The 19,487-nt window shown below is 44.4% G+C and overlaps 1 protein-coding gene and 1 long non-coding RNA gene across 9 annotated transcripts in view; one reads left to right on the plus strand and one right to left on the minus strand.

Moving 5' to 3' along the window:
- The first annotated feature begins 5,280 nt into the window (after window positions 1-5,280).
- ARHGEF28 (Rho guanine nucleotide exchange factor 28) overlaps window positions 5,281-19,487 on the plus strand; it is a 136,093-nt gene continuing 121,886 nt past the window's right edge. For 6 of the 8 annotated variants that reach the window (XM_083403614.1, XM_083403618.1, XM_083403619.1 and 3 more), the window contains exons 1-2: window positions 5,298-5,469; window positions 18,671-18,714. In XM_083403614.1, the coding sequence (XP_083259740.1) occupies window positions 18,679-18,714 (36 nt within the window). In that variant the 5' untranslated portion in view covers window positions 5,298-5,469; window positions 18,671-18,678. Of the gene's footprint in view, window positions 5,470-13,237; window positions 13,322-18,670; window positions 18,715-19,487 lie in introns of those variants that run through there. The other 2 variants (XM_083403621.1, XM_083403620.1) reach the window with 2 other exon arrangements.
- Window positions 9,942-13,184, minus strand: LOC310660080. The gene is made up of 3 exons (XR_014503141.1): window positions 13,012-13,184; window positions 12,559-12,798; window positions 9,942-10,075 (listed from the first exon to the last, which is right to left on the minus strand). It is a non-coding gene; the product is annotated as an uncharacterized lncRNA (long non-coding RNA).

Below are 19,487 nucleotides of genomic sequence, written 5' to 3' on the forward strand. Positions count from 1 at the left end.
AAAACATGCTTTTTATATATGGAAGATTTTTTTCAGAGGTTGGATGCATTGAAGAAGATCTTGCTCAAACTAGAACTGCAAGCCATAAGGAAAATCTTCATTTGTATCCCTTCCTGGTATGCTTTTCTTCGTTAATTACATTGGCAGGGGGAATACAGTGGTACCTAGGTTTACAAACTTAATCCGTTCCGGAAGTCCGTTTTTAAACCAAAGCCATTCTTAAACTGAAGCACGCTTTCCCTAATGAGGCCTCCCACCACGGGTGCCCATTGACCATTTGGATTCCGTTCTTAGACCGAGGTAAAGTTCGCAAACCGGGACACTACTTCTGGTTTTGCGGAGTTCGTAAACTGAATAGTTTGTAAACAGGGCTGTTCTTTAACTGAGCTACCACTGTATCTGGATTTCCCCCCTAGAAGGCAGGGCTGATGAGAACTAAATGTGAACCTATACATCTGTTTAGAAAATATATGTGAACAGAGCTTCTGGAAGTAGCTCTTGCTGTCCATTGTGCTGTGGTCTATTGCTTATCTGTAGTTTTACTGAAGGGCTGTAACTCAGTGGTATCTTCTTTGCTAATGGAGCTTGTATGTGTTTGCTACCATCTTTGCTTGTGCTGAAGCCTGAGATGAGAGCTTCCCTTTTTTTGTAGGTGCTCATGCCACCTCTGCAGAAACAGAATGCTCACAGGTAAGTCTGAAACCTTGCCTTCTGGTGCCAGTAACCTGATATAGTTAACACATAGCCTAATTGCCTGTTTCAAGGTGAGTTATTCTTAGCTCAACTATGAGATGACGTGGCCTCCAGATGAATCTCAAGTCCTGGGTCACAACAATGTTATGTTCTTTTCATAGGAAACCTTCAAACTTCTTCTAAAAATTATGACTTTGCAGTGAAACAGGTGGCTGGTTTCGTTAGCGGTGGTGTAGTCTCTTCTCTCCGCCCCCCCCCCCACTCCATTGCGCAGTAACGCAGAGAGATGGTTGTGAAATACAACCCAAGCAGTTTCAGTGAGAGAAGGAAATCCAAGATGCTTCCAGGGTCATTGGGAAAGCTTGCGTATGGACTTGGCATGTCAGTTGCGAATTCACCAGGGCTAGCCGTTCCAGTAGTACAGCTTCATGACAGTTACAAATCACACAATCTTAAAGCTTAATTTGAGGTTTTCTTGCAGAGAAACGTGTTTAAAAACATGTTTTATTTTGTGAAAGTATCCTTTTTTTTCTGGAGGCCTGTAATCTTTCATTGGTGCAATTGTCAGATGAATCGATCACCAGAAAACTTTAGTTGCTTTCTCAATGGGGGCTAATTTTAGTTGGTGGGATGGAGAGTTAAGAGCGCAGTTGGAAGCAGGCCATTTTGGTTCCCGTGTACTGCTTAAACAGATGGGCGGTGGGTGGGGAGGAATGTGATGATAACCTTACTTTCCAACAATCGCTAGGGGTCCTTGTTAAAGTCATACATTTATCTCATACTGCTTTCACTGTCTGAAAAGATACCTGCCATGAAGATCCGTAATTTGCATATTTATTTAAAGATAATAAACTATAATGGCCTGTTTTTTTGAACCACAACCATCACCAATTTTATCTACTACATGCATTTTTAGAGAAAAGTGCAGCCTTTTAAAAATAAAAAAAGTTGCATTACTTTAAGTGGCATGTCTGTTTCCAGTAATTTATATACAGATGCATGATGTTGGTTTCACTCCTTTGATTTTCAAAGTCCCAGCTTAGGAATGGGGAAACTTTGACCCTCCAAATGTTTTGGGGCCACAGCTCCCAACATTCCTGATCATTGGCCATGCTAGCTGGGGCTGATGGGAGTTGGAGTTCAGTTACCTCAGAGGGCCACAGGTTCGCCATCCCTCTCCTAACCACACTAATAGATTGCTTGATTGACCCCCTAAGATACCTAATTGAATAGCCTGCTGTTTGAAAGCGATGCTTATATATCTGATAGGATTCTTTATTAGAATGCTAAGTCTTTTGGGAAAGAAATTCAGTCTTACCCAAATGGCTTCAGAAACGTTTCAAAGAAATCAGAAGTATAGATAAACAGGAGTGAGATTTAATAAAGATAAACTGAGATGGAGTAGGAAGGAGAAAAGTAAATTAATTGTAAATGGAATGACTAAGAATAATACACTTACTGCTAGTTAAGTTGCTCAAGGCAGGAGATACTCCTATTGAGATTGATGTTTCCCATGCATCACCATCTATGTGACTAGGAATATTTTTATAACTTGCTTCCAGATGAAAAGTTTGACATGGAGTAATACTGATTTATGGTGCAGAACTTCAGTATACAGTGGTACCTCGGGTTAAGAACTTAATTCGTTCTGGAGATTCGTTCTTAACCTGAAACTGTTCTTAACCTGAGGTACCACTGTATACTGAAGTTCTGCACCATAAATCGGACCCAAAGGGTGCTCATCAATGGTTCCTCTTCATCCTGGAGAAGAGTGACTAGTGGGGTGCCACAGGGTTCTGTCTTGGGCCCGGTCTTATTCAACCTCTTTATCAACGACTTGGAGGATGGACTCAAGGGCATCCTGATCAAATTTGCAGATGACACCAAACTGGGAGGGGTGGCTAACACCCCAGAGGACAGGATCACACTTCAAAACGACCTTGACAGATTAGAGAACTGGGCCAAAACAAACAAGATGAATTTTAACAGGGAGAAATGTAAAGTATTGCACTTGGGCAAAAAAAATGAGAGGCACAAATACAAGATGGGTGACACCTGGCTTGAGAGCAGTACATGTGAAAAGGATCTAGGAGTCTTGGTTGACCACAAACTTGACATGAGCCAACAGTGTGACGCGGCAGCTAAAAAAGCCAATGCAATTCTGGGCTGCATCAACAGGAGTATAGCATCTAGATCAAGAGAAGTAATAGTGCCACTGTATTCTGCTCTGGTCAGACCTCACCTGGAGTACTGTGTCCAGTTCTGGGCACCACAGTTCAAGAAGGACACTGACAAACTGGAACGTGTCCAGAGGAGGGCAACCAAAATGGTCAAAGGCCTGGAAACGATGCCTTATGAGGAACGGCTAAGGGAGCTGGGCATGTTTAGCCTGGAGAAGAGGTTAAGGGGGGATATGATAGCCATGTTCAAATATATAAAAGGATGTCACATAGAGGAGGGAGAAAGGTTGTTTTCTGCTGCTCCAGAAAAGCGGACACGGAGCAATGGATGCAAACTACAAGAAAGAAGATTCCACCTAAACATTAGGAAGAACTTCCTGACAGTAAGAGCTGTTCGACAGTGGAATTTGCTGCCAAGGAGTGTGGTGGAGTCTCCTTCTTTGGAGGTCTTTAAGCAGAGGCTTGACAACCATATGTCAGGAGTGCTCTGATGGTGTTTCCTGCTTGGCAGGGGGTTGGACTCGATGGCCCTTGTGGTCTCTTCCAACTCTATGATTCTATGATTCTACCACTTTAGCTAATGGGGCTTCCCGCTGCTGCCACGCCGCTGCCGCGTGATTTCTGTTCTCATCCTGAAGCAAAGTTCTTAACCCGAGGTTCTATTTCTGGATTAGTGGAGTCTGTAACTTGAAGCATCTGTAACCTGAGGTACCACTGTATAGTTAAGAATGCTGAACTCTTTTAACAGTAGACAAGATACTGTTTTTGTTTATTTATAAAGCAAACAGAGTGTTATTATAGAGCTGTTGTTGCTTGTGCTTCATTTGTTTGTTAAACCATCATTTGATTAAATGCTATTCACTACTTCTTTTTTTGGTAATGCTTCATAAACTGGCCCAACCTGTTTGATTAGCTGTAACAGTGGCCAAAAGAAATAAGTGGTTACTTTCAACTGTGGAAAGGGCCTTTGAACACACAAATAGGTTTGGGTGGTTCTTTTGTGTGAATACTGGTCATTGACCATAATAAAGAGACTGGTTGATTGGGTCATAATGTGAGAATCCATGCCCATATCAATTATTTGATCATAATTTAAGCCATATTAACTTTGAGTACATAGTGTAGGGTAATTCTTCTTTCTCCATAAATGCTTCCACAGCTGCATCAGTGTCCCTTGTGCATCTTTGTGGCAGTGCTCCAGGGCTGCAATTACGTGCTAGCAGCAATGCTACGCAATCCAGTGGAACAATCCTAATATTTTCCAAGTTGTGAGTCCCATGGATGTCTGTAATCAAACTAGGGAAGTCCCAACTTTATTATGGGATGTCTTGCACTTGTATCCCCCCCCTCCCTCTTCCTCCCTGTGAGGCAGATAAGCGCATGAGGAAAGTGGTCTCCTCTTCCCCAGTCATTTAACCTCTACCCTCAATGGTGCGCAAATATTCTTTTGTTGTGTCTCTTCGCAAATAACAGGAACAATCAGACAACTGCAACAGAATCCTCCAGGTTCTCTTTGGACTATCCTTGACCGTCTCATGAAGTCCAGCCTGGGCTGGCCTTAAGCTTATGCCCTGTGTCTCATAAACCGCCTGCTGCCCCCAAGGGCGCTTCAATGCAAGAACTGGAAGCAAGTTTCAACTGGCAGCAACGAATTTAATCACATTTATATCTCAAGGTGGTGTACATGGTTCCCTTCCCCCCTTGTATCCTCACAACAACCCTGTGAGGGAAGAATAGGCTGAGAGGCAGTGAGCGGCCCAAGATCACCCAGAGTGGATTTGAACTCTGGACTCCCAGTCTGTGGTTAGTATGACACGCTAACCACTACACTGAACTGCCTCTTTCTTGAGCCAAGCCAGCCCTGCTTCCAGAAAATGGCCACAAGCCTGCCTCTTTCTTATCTAAGGCTGGATTCCCGGAAAGGAAAGAAGTGCATGTGGAAGGCCCCAGGTTCGAGTCCCAGCATCGCCAGACAGGGCTGGGATTGGGCGGGGGGGGGGGGACACGCCTGTCTGAGAACCCTGGAGAGCCACTGCCAGTCAGAGCCGGCATTACGGAGGTATAGGGGTGAATGGGCATGGACCTAATCCACGGGCACTAAGTACACTTGGCCTGAAAGCTTCTCCCTCCCAAGCCACCATTTTGGCAGCAGAGGCGACTCCACATTTTGCCTCAGCTTGTCCCGGCACCTTTCAGGGCTTTTTCGTCGCCCGGGTGCAGCCGTTGCGTGGCGCAGGGCGGCCCGCTAGAGGTCGCTGCCCGGCTCCCGTCAGCGGCCCGGGAGAGTTTTCACACGCGCTCTGGGGAGCCGAGAAGCCCAGCCGCTCCCTGGTCGCTTGGGGCTGCCTTGCCGGCGCTCGGCAGCAACAAGTCGGATGGGGAGGGAGGGAGGGAAGGATGGGCGGGCAGGCGGCGCCCGGCTCCGCCCCTCGGGAGCAGCAGTAGCTGCAGCAGCAGCAGCAGCAGCCGGCGACGGTGCCGGGCAGGCAGAACCCCTCGAGGGCGCGCCAGCTCGGAGGTGGCGCCGGAGCGCTTCTTCGGCCCCCGGCTGCGCTCCAAGGGCCACTCCGGGACTCCTCTGGGGAGCCAGCAACAGGTAATGCCCACACCGGGGGTTGGGACTCCGCTTTCTGGCCGGGCTGGGGGAGAAGGGACTTTTCCAAAGTCTGGCTTTCTGCTGTTTTTCTCAGCAGGTGTCTTTCATCTCTCTCTTTCCCATGGCGCCTTTGGCTTTAATAAGTGTGAGATACAGCAATTCAACAGGCACAGCTTTTTTTTTTTTTTTTGCTATGCCAAGGCACTGTTTTGGTGGTTTGGTGCCTCTCCGCCCGCCCGCCCGCCCTCCCTTTCCTTCCCCTGGCAAAAGCTTATCTGCCTTTGTTGACAGTGAGAGGCAGAAATCCAACCGATGTAGCTTCTTGCTGCGGCAAGGCGTGATGGGGGAAAGGCTCACCTCTGCGATATCTGGCTGTCACGTAAAACGGTGGCACAACCTTGTCAGTGTGTGGGGTGCCAGGGAGAAAAAGGACTCTCTTCAAAAAGATTAGCTGAACTTTCAGTGGGATATGCGTTGCGGTGGTGGCATTTTGTGTTTGCAGCCAAGTTTGCCAGGTGTATATACTCTGAAACAGGGGCGGGCAGACGGTAGATTGGGATCTGCCTGGTGATCTGCTGTAGACTGGGGAGGGTTTCTGATTCCCAGTAACAATTAACAATAGCAACAAGAAAAGCAACTTTCCTCACCTAAATTAGGCTGCTGAAATGAGGAAAGCCAAGCAGGTGTGGATTTTTGTGTGTAAGGACAGTCAGCTCTGTTCAAAACAAGTACTAAAACACCTTTCTAGGCTTAGCATTTGCTCAGAGGTGTTATTTATTTTCTGTGTGTCTTTTGCATAGGATTCTGGCTGGTGGCTCTCGGGGTTGAAGTTAAACACAAACAAAGCTCTGAGAAGCCTGAAGTTTGCCCAACTCTTCTCCAAAAGGATTAGCTACTTTCTCATTATGTCTAATGAAATGTTCTGTGTAATTTGAAGGCTTGCATGCACACATCTACGCAACAGAGTGAATTTCGTTTAGAAAAATAACATATTGCTTTATCTTATTTTGCGGATCCAGGAGAAACTCAACTGCTTAGTCTAGGAATGGGGTGCTTGTGGCCTTTCAGATGTAGTTGGACTACAACTCCCATAATCCTTGACCATTGGCCAGGCTGGCTGGGTTACAGATCCCCTACCTTTGACCTACTCTAAGGCAGATTAGGCAAGGTGCATGTAATAGTCGTGGTGGTGTTTGGGTCAGTGTGCCTGTGAACACCTACTTTTTCCTTCTGCCTGATTAAGAGTTCTGTGTGACTCAAAGGGATACATAGATGCATATGTCTTTGCAGCACCTATTTTCCAGGTCCAGTACAGCCACATCTGCTAGCTGGTCTCAGTCTTGTACCATATAACCTAGCTTTTCTGACTTGGGACTTGTCTGCACTGGTGCCATATGTAGCATGTCAAACTTGATTTCACAGTGAATTTCATGCATGGCTCACCTGTGGTATCTGCACAATGCAGCTGGCGTCTCAAAATGCCTGCGCTAAAAACACCACACCACCTTCCCAAAGAGGTGTTGAAGAGGCTTTGAACAATTTACAGTGCAACAAGTTGAAATGCAAACAGATTTTGCAGTTGACCAAAATGAACTTGCAGCCCTAAGGAGCCTCCTCTGGTGTCACCTTTGTTGTAGGATCAGGGCTCGGCCATCCCAAGCCCTTATCTCTTTGCCTCCCTCCGTCCCTCAAAGGCATATACTGTTAGGCCTCCTTACTTTGGGTGGAGTTCTCGCCTGTCAAGTATCTTGCAGTCTAGGTTGCTGGCCAAACTAAGGGTTGTTGTTTCACTTTCTTTATTTTATTTGGCATACTGATTTCCACCTAGAACAATCGCCACCCTTTCTGGTTGCTTCTGACCATGGACTCAGAAAGGGTGATACCTGTCAAGCTCTAGCACACTCAACATGACCTCAAGCCCGACATGTCAGTCATTCTCCAAACTGGCGTTGCATGAGAAATAAACGAATTAAATTATTAAAGGAGCTTGCAAGGAGAAGGCTGCTCGTTTCATCTCTGCATGTTTGAGCGGCTGCTTTCTCTCCACCTGATTCCTGTCAGCATTGTGGTTAGGTCATTCTGTCCCTTTTGCAGGGCCAATTCAGTCATCCAGTGGCTCTCATTGCAAAGACATAGCAGAAGTATCTCCCTCCCCCCCAGTGCTCATTGAGGAGGAGGAGGAGGAGGAGGTCTGTTGCATTTCTGTATGAGTGACCAGTGTTCGAAATTAGCCTGGCGCCAGGTGCCTTTTGCACCTGTCTATCGGCCGCAGGCAACTAAGTGAAGATGCCTGGGTGCCAGAATGGGTCACCATCTGGAGGTGCATGCCTGGGGATTGTTGGATCTTGACTGTTTTCACACACAAGCAACACATCCTGTAGAATTCTATTTGCTATATTTCATTTGAATGCTCGGAATGAATTTTGGGCACCGAAATGCTTTTTCTGTGCAGAAAAAGAGGTAGATGTAGACTGATATATATGTGGACTGTCCTTGGATCAAGTGACTTTTCTTCTTTTAAGTTCTCAAAGTTCTTAAGCGAGCTCAAGGTTGTCATCTGAGCTAGCCAGATGTTTAACTGAGAATCAATCACAGTCAGCCCATCATTTGAAAAACAAGACTTTAGAGCTGTCTTGCTCAAAAAATGACAAATAGACATTCCATTTTGGTGACTGTATCCTTGGTATAAGGAGCCATTTGGCCCATAGCTTATATATCTGAGTTTCTAACACTGTCAGAATGACTGCTCTGTGGTTGCCTCCTGCCAATCAGCATTTGCTATGGGTTGGGTCGTTCTGTTTCAGCTCTGAATTGAATCGTTCAGTCGTACCTGATGTAGAGAAACAGGAGACTAACCTGCCTCCAGGTTAGGCAACCTATTGTATCTCTGTATGAGCCACTGCTTTGCGATTACCATATCCTAGTCAGGAAGCCTCCCCCCCCCCCGTGCCATGCCCAGAAATGCCGCATACCCAACTCCCTCCATCAACAGCCACCATTGCCAATGGTCAGGCATAATGGGAATTGTAGTCTGGCAGAATCTTGGAGGGCCATAGGTTCCCTACCCCCGATATAAAATAACCACCCACTGTTCATGTTGCATTTCTGCAGAGTTTGCACCCATCTGTTGAAGGTGATGCATTCTGTGTCCTGCTGTAGAGACTGAATTCCAGGACATGTGTGCTTGCGGCTTTCCCCTTTCAAGTGTGTGTAAGTTATTAGCAACCACACGTGTACAGTTTGAAAAGGGAAATGCTCTTAATTTTATTGACTTTTTCATCAATAAGTTTTCCCCCCTGCCTTTCACTGTAAAGTGACCTCAAGGAGGCTTATAATAATTAAAGCATTATGCAGTGCTGGGATGCAGTAAATGCAGTGCTAGCAAAGCAAGATAAAGCAGCGAAACCTGCAGATAAAAACAGCAGATAGAAGTTTCCACTAGGAGCTCTTGTATACCATGAAAACCTTGAGAGAATTTAGACATGGGATGTGCCCTGCAGTACTGATGCAAATGTATATGGTTTTTATTTTGTTTTTTAATAGAGTTTGCAGTTGGAAGGTATCTTCTATGACTCCTGCAACCAGGCAGATGCTAAATGTATTGCTTTTCCTTTGGGTCACATCAGTGAGGCCCAGAGGGTGGGGTGTCTTGTCATCTGGGCAGTCCAAGACCTCCTTAAACACTGCCCAGGAGAGGTCACTTGCTGTTACCCAGGGGCGCCCAAACTTTTTTCAAAGAGGCCCAGATTTGATGAAGTGAACATGCGTGAGGGCCGACCACAGTTATTGAGCCTTTTTAAAAACAATTTTACCACAAAGTTGTTGAGCTTTTTAAAGGCTTTTACCCCAGGACATATACTGCCACGGGGGCCGGATTGAATCGACCGGCAGGACAAATTGGGCCCACGAAGCGGACTTTAGGCATGCCTGCTGTTACCCAAGTATAAAACCTCACTGTACGAGGTGGTGCTCAGATGACGCAAATCGAGTAACAGAATAAAGATGCATGCTTCTTTAGGAGTCAGCCACATCAAAATGATTGCATAATGTCTATAGATTTGCTGGTCCATTAATTAAATGCTATGCAAATTCTCTTGGCACACGTTCGCTAAGCATTGCTAGTTGGAACGTAGGATTATGTTACAGCACATTAAACTGTAAATGAGAATTATTGCTACTGAACCAACAAGTTCAGTTCCCACAGTTAAAGGGGGAAATGTAAATGAGGAAGCTATCATAGTTAGAGAGTTGTAAAACACAACCCTCAGCCCCCAGTCTACCTGGTGTGCTTTTTCTGTGCTGTTTGGCTTGTTCGCAAGATTTAAATTTCTGGCTTGCTTGTTCCTTTGAGCAGACTAGACTTCCCAGACTGATTTGCTGATCATTATTTCTAGTATCCAGCGTGCAAAACTGTTTCCTCTTTGAAAGGCTTGTCGCTGCTGCCCCCCCCCCCCAGGAGACAGAAATGGGAATAACTTAAGATGCTTTTATGTGTGATGCTTCTGTTGTTGCTGTTAAAAGAAGGGTTGAAGTAGCAGGATTTGAAAAGGAAGCAATGTGCGTAACAAGTGGCTTGGCAGGCTCACACCGAGGATCACTTTTTGACCTAGAAGAAGGAAGTGTGGAAAAAGATAGAGCTTTGAATGGAAACATGAACCCCCTTATAGGAGACGCAGGGAAGGGGGGAAATACGATGCTATGGCAGGGGGGGGAGTCCAGTGAAAGTAGGTAAAGGTAAAGGGACCCCTGACCATTAGGTCCAGTCATGGCCGACTCTGGGGTTACAGCGCTCATCTCGCTTTATTGGCCGAGGGAGCCGGCGTACAGCTTCCGGGTCATGTGGCCAGCATGACTAAGCCACTTCTGGCAAACCAGAACAGCACATGGAAACGCCGTTTACCTTCCCGCCAGAGCGGTACCTATTTATTTATTTGCACTTTTGATGTGCTTTTGAACTGCTAGGTGGGCATGAGCAGGGACCGAGCAACGGGAGCTCACCCCGTCGCGGGGATTCGAACCGCCGACCTTCTGATCAGCAAGTCCTAGGCTCTGTGGTTGAACCCACAGCGCCACCTGCGTCCCTCCAGTGAAAGTGGGCAGTGCTAATACGCTGATCTGTGCATTGCAAAGGATACCTCTATTGCATTAAGAACCACCAGACACCCATATAGATACCACACGAGATGTTTAAAGACCATTTAAATCTCCCATATGAAACCACTCATAGAGTCAGGTCAGCAAAACATTTGCTATATAGACTGCCAGCACAGGGAGTCATTGAAACAACTCCTTCCAGCACACTTGAGTCAGCAATGGAGAATGTTAGAATGGTATGTTCAGAATATGAAAGTCAATCCATGCATGTGTTTTGGCATGGATAGAATTGTGGCATTTATTGAATGATCCCAACACATGATGTGGGATAGCCATGATTTCCCAATATTTTTTTAAAGCTACAAAGCAAGCAGGTGGATGGCCTCAAAGCAGTAGAACTTGGAGAGGTGTTTAGCCCCCACCCCTATGCTATCGTCCCAGTTGATACACCTGCTTGTTCTTCCCCTTCAGTGAGAGTATTAGTAGCCTCAAAATGGGGGGGGGGGAAGGTGGAGGAGAAAAGGGTTAACACTGCCCTCCTCACCCGCAGCCATGGTGCAGTTAGGTCATTATAGACTATGGGCTTAATAGACTGGGGTGCTCTTTAGATGATAACATACATTATTTCACAATGTGGCAAGCCAGCCTTGGTTCATTTGGGGACCCCCCTGTTCTGCCGAGTGAGGGGTTCTGTATTCCTGCCCCTAAGTCTTGCCTTGTTAAGGCCACATCTCCAAGTGAGTTTTTCCAGGCACTTGCAGCTGCTGCTAAGCACTTAAAAATAGTTGTCAGGAGTCTAATCACAGGTAGTTTGGTGCTTAGCAGCTTTGTAATTTTGGACAGCTCTTATTAAAATTTCCAGGAACTGATCTTTAACTTTAGGTTCCCCCCTCGTTTACTTGTTTTCAACATTGGGGTGATCCCTCAGGTGAACTCTGATGTGTTTGTATTGTGTTTGTGTTGTGTGTTTGTATTGTGTTTTCGTTAATGACAGTACGTGAAACACCAGAAAAGAAAGAAAGGGTAAGATGTGTCTGTTGGAGTACTTCTGCTTAACTCTTAGCCAATAAAAATGTTCCTGCCAGGTTTCCCCCCTGCTAATGTGGCCATGGGAGAATGCCCAGAACCCTTTCCGCTTTTACATATTGCTAATGCAACTGTCAAGTTCTGATTACAGAATCTTTATTATTAGTGGCAGCCTGTGAGCTTATGAAATGCCACACCCTTGGTTAAGAAGCTATTGCTGATTCACCAATTGGGTGTGGTGGTGAGGAATAGGACTCCTACCTATAGCTAAGCAAATTTGGTCCTAATTCTCAGAAGCAATCCTTTATTTCTAATGTTGAGCAGTGTTTTTGTGAACATTTTTGGTTAAAAAGCAAGCTCCCGCCTTCTTCATAAGGTGGAAGTAAATGCTACAAGGGGTATGGGGCTGCCTCCTCCCACTTGTCTAGTACAGCTGACTCCATGCTCTGATGTAATTGCACGGCAGATGGAATTCAGCCTGGGGCTGCCATATTTGATGGTAAACCCATGCCCTTTGTAATGTTCAGTTACACCCTGTGATGATAAGGGTTGAATGCATGTGGGCAATGCCTGGTGAAAATTCAGAAGGCAGAGGTGCAGTTTGGAGCTCAGTTAAAGGTAAAGGGACCCCTGACCATTCGGTCCAGTCGTGGCCGACTCTGGGATTGTGGCGCTCATCTTGCTTTATTGGCCGAGGGAGCTAGCATACAGCTTCCGGGTCATGTGGCCAGCATGACTAAGCCGGTTCTGGCGAACCAGAGCAGCGCATGGAAACGCTGTTTATCTTCCTGCTGGAGCGGTACCTATTTATCTGTTTGCACTTTGACGTGCTTTCGAATTGCTAGGTTGGCAGGAGCAGGGACTGAACAATGGGAGCTCACCCCGTCGCAGGGATTCGAACTGCCGACCTTCTGATCGGCAAGTTCTAGGCTCTGTGGTTTAACACAGTTACTCTTCCATTTTTCTTACCTCTAGAATTTTTTGCAATACCGGTGTTTTATTTTTATAAATTTTCAAATGCCATTTTTCTTATGTGGCCAAATGGGCAGGATGTGGAGGAGAGGCCAGACTCCATGTATCCCTCTTCAGAAGTTATTTTGCCATCACTGGGATGTTGTGTTTAAATATCTGTTTTCTTTTGCCTTTCGGTTTACGAAGCAGCTGGCAGGTGGTGTTGTGCAGTTCCAAACAATAGCAGCATAAATGTTTCTTAGGGGGAAGAAGGAAGGATAAATAAAGTTAATCTGTACATGTGATCACTTAGCCAAGTATTCTTCCTTGTTGTGTACTTTGCTTAATCTGATTTCTTTAATGGTGCACAAACTAAAATAATCTTCTAACTCATTCTTTCCGTTAAAAAATTGTTCTCATTTAGTATCTCATCACAATGTGCTTTGTTTGACACTTCCAGTCAAAACGTACCCTTTCTTGGGGCTCTGGCAGTGGGGAACTTTCCTGATACGGAGTGCTTCTAGAAAACTTTAAAATCCTTCATCCTGAGAGCAAGCCCCAAACTGGTCTTCTGCTGAGCAGTTTCTCAGCCCATAGCTGGCCTTAACATAAGTCACCCTGAGCCACTTGTCTCAGGTGGCAGTTTGGTGACAGTTTGCCCAGACCCCAGCCTCATTGCCAGCCACTGCTGTGCTTCTGGAATTCCCCTGTTGGTGGCATCTGCCTCAGTGGGCATCTTGGCAAAACCTTGTGAGACCTGGGGTGGCTTCTCTGTGGTGCAGTAAGTAGCAACCAGCAGTGCTGTGTGGTGTAGCATTGGCAGGTTCTGCCTTGCCTCAGGTGGGAAGTTCTGCCTTGCCTCAGGTGGCAAAAATGGTTTGATCTGGCTTTGGTCAGGCCTGCCATAACTTAGCTTTAACGGGAAAGGGGCTGCTTTCACCCTAAAAGGCAGGCAATTATGGCAGCTAAATTGCTCCATACAAGCTGTGGTTTCATGGCCTGGTTAAACAAGAAGTCTGAACGGCAACAAGGGATGATGATGAGAGGAGGTGAGAGGAGGGAGAGTACATCCCCAGAGGTGGCCAACAATCCTTTCAGCTGTGATTTTATTTATTTTTATTGTATTTTTATTTATTAATTTTATACACCGTCCTTCATTCATAAATCTCGGGGCAGTTCACAACATAACATTACAATATAGAAAACACAAACTTATAAAAATAAGAACAAAAGCAAACCAATAATCCCCCTCCCATAGCACATTTAAAAGGGCATTGGAGGGCAACCATCCAGTGGCCTGACTGAAGAGGAATGTTTTTGCCTGGTGCCTTAAGGTGTGCAATGAAGGTGCCAGCCGCAACGCCCTAGGGAGAACATTCCACAAATGGGGAGCCACTGCAGAGAAGGCCCATTCTTATGTTGCCTCAGAGGATGATTGACCCCCATTATATCTGCCCTGTCCTTCCCACTTCATCTGTTTCATGAGTTTCTCCATCATATGTTCCACAGGCGGAAATTGTGTGGTTTGAGAGTTCTGTAGCCTGATCTTTTTTCACAGTCTTTTTAGCTGTTTCTTTAGAGTATCTTCATTTCATCTCTGAGGCAGCACATGCAATCCCCCCCCCTTTTGCTGCTGTAAATGTCCCCGAAACAGCATATAGATCAACACTGCTATTTTTCTTCAGATGTTAGTAAGATCTTACACAAGAGCAGGAAGCCAAAGAGGATCAATTATGCGTCCTGTTGCACGTCCCTTTCAGGAAATACCATTATTAATGTGTGACTCTACGGGTGCTTGCTTAAGTGAAATAATGAGCATGTTTTTAAACAATGGTTGCTGTCCTTTTGCGTGGAAGACATAATATGTTCCTGAGGGTGCTTGGTGTGGGGCTTAATGCTGCTTGAGATGCAGGCGAGTGTAATGTAAGAACAGCTATCACATGTCTGTTCCATTGCCAGGATATGGGTGATAACTAACTCTAGCTATATTCAGAGCTGGCCATTGAAATTAATGGTCCATTAATTCCAGTACTCTGAATATCACAAACATAGGGTGATGTGCAAAGTTGTTCTTGTGTATGGGATTTGTTTGGGCAAATAAATTATTATTATTATTCAAAGCGATAAACAACTACCTGACATTCAGAAGACATCTGAAGGCAGCCCTGTTCAGGGAAGTTTTTAATATGTGACATTTTAGTGTATTTTTCATCTTTGTTGGAAGCCGCCCAGAGTGGCTGGGGAAACCCAGCCAGATGGGCGAGGTACAAATAATAAATTATTATTATTATTATTATTATTATTATTATTATTATTAAGCAGCATTGTGGCTGTCAATAATTTTAAAGTGTCCCTAGTTGCATATCTTAAAGAGCAGAGTCGGGTCAAATGGCTTAAGGATGCAATCCTAAAACCATCTCCTTTGGGAAAGGGCCATGGCTTAGTGGTGGAGTGCATGCTGGTAACACAAAAGGCCCAGGATTCAATCCCTGCCATCTCCAGTTAAAGAGTTCAGATTAGCAGGTGATGGTGATAGACCTCTGCCTGTTACCATGGAGAGCCAGTGAGAGTCAACTAGTGTTCAGCTGCTGTATTGGGACTAGGAGTGGAAGAATCTGTGTTAATTTCAGTTCTCTCCACTTCTCATCCTTTCCAGTGTTAAATTTGGTTTCCGTGCGCTGCTCTGGTTCGCCAGAAGCGGCTTAGTCATGCTGGCCACATGACCCTGAAGCTGTACGCCGGCTCCCTCGGCCAATAAAGCGAGATGAGTGCCGCAACCCCAGAGTCGGTCATGACTGGACCTTATGGTCAGGGGTCCCTTTACCTTTACCTTACATTCCTGCAGCAGTCTGAAATTTTCTTTTTAAAAAATCCTCAACTGTGGTGAAATGGCATTGTATTTCTATTTAAATTATAGTAATTTTTTAAAATATGCATCTACACCTATAAAGCAGCACATGCAAAATTTATGCAAATATGCACCCTCTTTTCTCCTTTTTTTTGGTGAGGCACTTCTCTTTTGGGCAATGTTTATTAGAGGCTACCATAATAATAAGGAACCCTGCACTCAATATATCTGGACGTGATCAAAGCAGAGGCATGGCGCATGCTTGGGTGATATTTAATGGTAGAGCTATACGGAGTAGACCCAGTGAAGTTAATGCACATGATGACAACGCTAGGTTCATTAATGTCAGTGGGTCTACTTTAAGTAGGACTTTACTGAGTACCACCCTTTGTTCTTCGACTTAGAGTTCTGCACAGCATTCGTGGTCTGTTTGCTGCAACTTCGTTAATTGGGCAGCTGCTACTTCTGTTTGCTAGCTTGACAATGGCCTCATGGTGAAAAGAAAGTTTGCTCTGGGCTTCCTCCACCCTATGTGGAGCTTACTTCTGTGTACATAAGTAATGTAATGTGTGAATCGGTCCTTATTAGCCCTTTGTAGCGTTCTAGCTGGGGCTGATGGCAGTTGTAGTAAAAAAAAAATCTGGAGGGCAAGAGTTTAGTGAATACTGCCTTACAGAAACAAGGAATTAGTCATAGAAACAAGGAATCAGTTTTGTTTTGTTGCAGTGGAAATGGCGCAGGTAGATTTGCATCCACAAGAGAAGAAATGTTTAAACAATTTCTGACTCATTGATGCCACATGGTATGAAATAATAGACTGTGCAAAACAGAAGCATATTTATTTTGGAAAATGTTCAACTTGACTAACAAATCCATTTCTGAATGAAGGTGACCTCCTTTAGGGCAGACTTTTTGTTTCAGGTCCAATTTTTGTTCCTTTTGGTGAGAGTGTTTTGCTTAGTATATTTATCAGCTAAATGATAAATCATTCCAAATTTTGTTTCCACACCCAACCTGAACGAATTTCAAATAAAATATTTTTGAGGCTGCCCACTGTGGCTGTGATGAGAGAAGGAAGGCAAACTGTTCAACGTCTTATAACTGTTTATATTTTTGCCGAATGGGAAGATTAAGTTACTCAGTTGAAAACTCAGTATTGCAGTCAACAGGTCTACACATCCTGGAAATGCTACTCCTTGCCATTAGGTGAGGAGCTTCAGATTGCTTTCCATTGCTTTCTGAACATTTGCAGCTCAGGAATTACTCATGAGTAAATGCTCAGCTTGTGGGACTCGACAACTTGTAAGTACAGTGGTACCTCTGGTTGCGAATGGGATCCGTTCTGGAGGCCCGTTCACAACATGAAAAGAACGCAACCCGCAGTGGCGCATCTGCACACGCGTGGGTTGCGATTCGCTGCTGCTGCGCATGTGCGTGACATCATTTTGCGCTTCTGCACATGTGTGAGTGGCAAAACCCCGAAGTAACCCTTTCCAGTACTTCTGGGTCGCTGCGGGACATAACCTGAAAGAAGGACGTAACATGAGGTATGACTGTAGTGATTATAAGTAGATTAGCTGCTGGAATAGAATAGCATGGCAAGCTGGGAATCTTAGAATCATAGAATTGTATCACTGGAAGGGACTCCAGGTGTCATCTGTTCCAACTGCTTGCAATGTAGGAATCACAACTGAAGCATCCCTGACAGACGGCCTTGCAACATCTGCTTTAAAACCTCCAATGAAAGAGGTTTTCCGTAAGCTGATTCTGGCAAGCAAGAAACCTGTGGTCTAGTCCAATATCTCTCTTGGGAAAGAGTCTAAAGAAACAGACCCCCTTCCTTGAATGAAATCAATTGTATGGGGATCTGCTTTGCAGATCAGCAGGGGGAAAGGACTCTAGGTAACTTGTTATTTGAAGCAGGAGGTTCCTACTTCAGCCTAACTGTGAGTAGAATTACTTACAAATAGGGATAAGGGAGAAAAGTGTGCCTACCTAATGTGAACTTTCCAAAACAATATGCGAATCTTTCGAAATTAAATCCTTATTTGAATTTTGCAATGCAGTTTTCCTGCTGAGTAATGCTTACAAAACTGGATATACTAGATTAGTGTGTGCTTAATATAGGTATGTTACTGAAATTAGCATACAAAACCACATCATATTAGGGTAAATTGTTTTGCAAATATGTGTATATTAGACAAAATCCACACACAATGGTGGTTATATTAGGAGAAATTCACACTACAATGCTGATGAATTTTCAGGAGGACTTAAAAAAATCACAAACAGATGTGGAAATATGGAGAAAAATGAAGAAGTGGCAGATTCAACCATACCTACTTGCAAACAACCACCCTGCTTTGCTGTTTGAAGTGTAAAGCTTGCTGGGGGCAGTATAAGAGTTTGTGCAAAATGATGGGAGAGGCAGCAGGTGAAATGACAGAGCATGTTGTGATAATTGCTGAAGAACTGCCGACTTCTCTCAACTTATTTTAAACTGTAAGTTCAGAGCAATAGTTTACTCAAAATATGTTCGCTCAATCTATTAATAAAAGCAAGCACCCCTATCAAAAATATGGTCAATTCCTTTTTAAAAAATGCAATGTAATTTATGTGAATGAACACCAATGGATAACTATGACAGGTGAAAAATGTATGGCATTATTAACTGAAGAATTTTAAACTGATTTAGCATACTTTTCACCTGTGGTAAGGAAAACAAGAGCAAAATAATATCGATCCCTGGATTTTTCACCACATTTACTGAAAGTATCCTATTTGTTCACTTGGTTAGAGCGTGGTGCTGATAATGTCAGTGCTGCAGGTTCAATCCCCATATGTGACAGCTGCATATTCCTGCATTGCAGGGGGTTGGACTAGATGATCCTCAGGGTCCCTTCCGTTGCTACAATTCTATGATTCTAAACTACAGATAACAATGTACAGGGCTGAAATAAGCCAAGGTACAGGTTTATAGTGAATAATTTCATGGAAACTGAAGCAAATATATATTGATGCTCTGCAAATGCATTTAAATGTAACCAGTTGTTTTTTAAACTGGTATAACTTCCCCCCTGTAATTCTACTTTTGTACCTGCCATGTTCCCTTGGTTATGGAGAAATGCACAAGGAGGCGTGGCTTTTACAGATTGCTTGCTTGGAAAGCAATTCAGATGCCATGGTGATAGGCTGAGCATTGGATTCAGAACAATGCACAGAATAGTGTCAATGCCTTGAATTAAAGTGTGTGCTAATTACTTTGGTTTCCTCTATTTGTAGATGCTGCAATGATGGAACTGAGCTGCACTGAAGTACCTCTCTATGTAAGTTCCAATGTGTTAGGCTTCTGCCCTAAAAGGTCCTTTTGTTTTCAGGAAGGTCTTACTGAGAAGCAGTGTGAATGAAGCAGAAATTATGTTCCCTGCTTGACAGAGGCTTTAAGCTACTGAATGCTACTATCTCATTTGAGCTGGTGTAGCAGTAGCAATATTCATGCATATTGGGGCATGTGTTTCTGAAGTAGCTTTGAAACAGTTTTCACATTCTGACATAAATATTACAGCACTTTTCTATCCTTTCAGCTGGCAGAATTTGGAATGGATATTCTAACTGTGGCAGGAAAATAACCTCCCTGGTTTTAGAAGATAAACATTTCTATTATGGTTGTTTTTCTTCTTCTTTCTCCTGTCAAAATAGTTCTATATGTCATGCTAGTGACAAGTAAAGGGTATTGTGACTGAGGTTGGCATACAATTGTTAAACGTACAGGCCTTGTTCAGACGTAAGGGCAAACCATGGTTTCTCCGTACAATATAGGGGGCAGCCAATGTGGTGACAGCCAAATGTTGCTGTACTACAGTTCCCATTAGCCTGATGGGAGTTGGAATCCAGAAACACCACCGTGGAACAAGCCATGGAAAGGCTTGAGATTCTGCACTATCATCTCATTTCTACTCTTCTTTTAGGTACCAGAAGTGGAGACTGGGAGTTTCTGCTCCCAGTTTAAGCTAAACCCAGTTTCCCATAGTGTTCAAACTCTGAGAACTTTGGTTTGTTTAAACTGTAATTTATTATACAGATCAGGATTGGAAACCAT

This window comes from Podarcis tiliguerta (genome assembly GCF_965153285.1).
Source record: "Podarcis tiliguerta genome assembly, chromosome: 11".
In the NCBI taxonomy this organism is placed as follows: domain Eukaryota; kingdom Metazoa; phylum Chordata; class Lepidosauria; order Squamata; family Lacertidae; genus Podarcis; species Podarcis tiliguerta.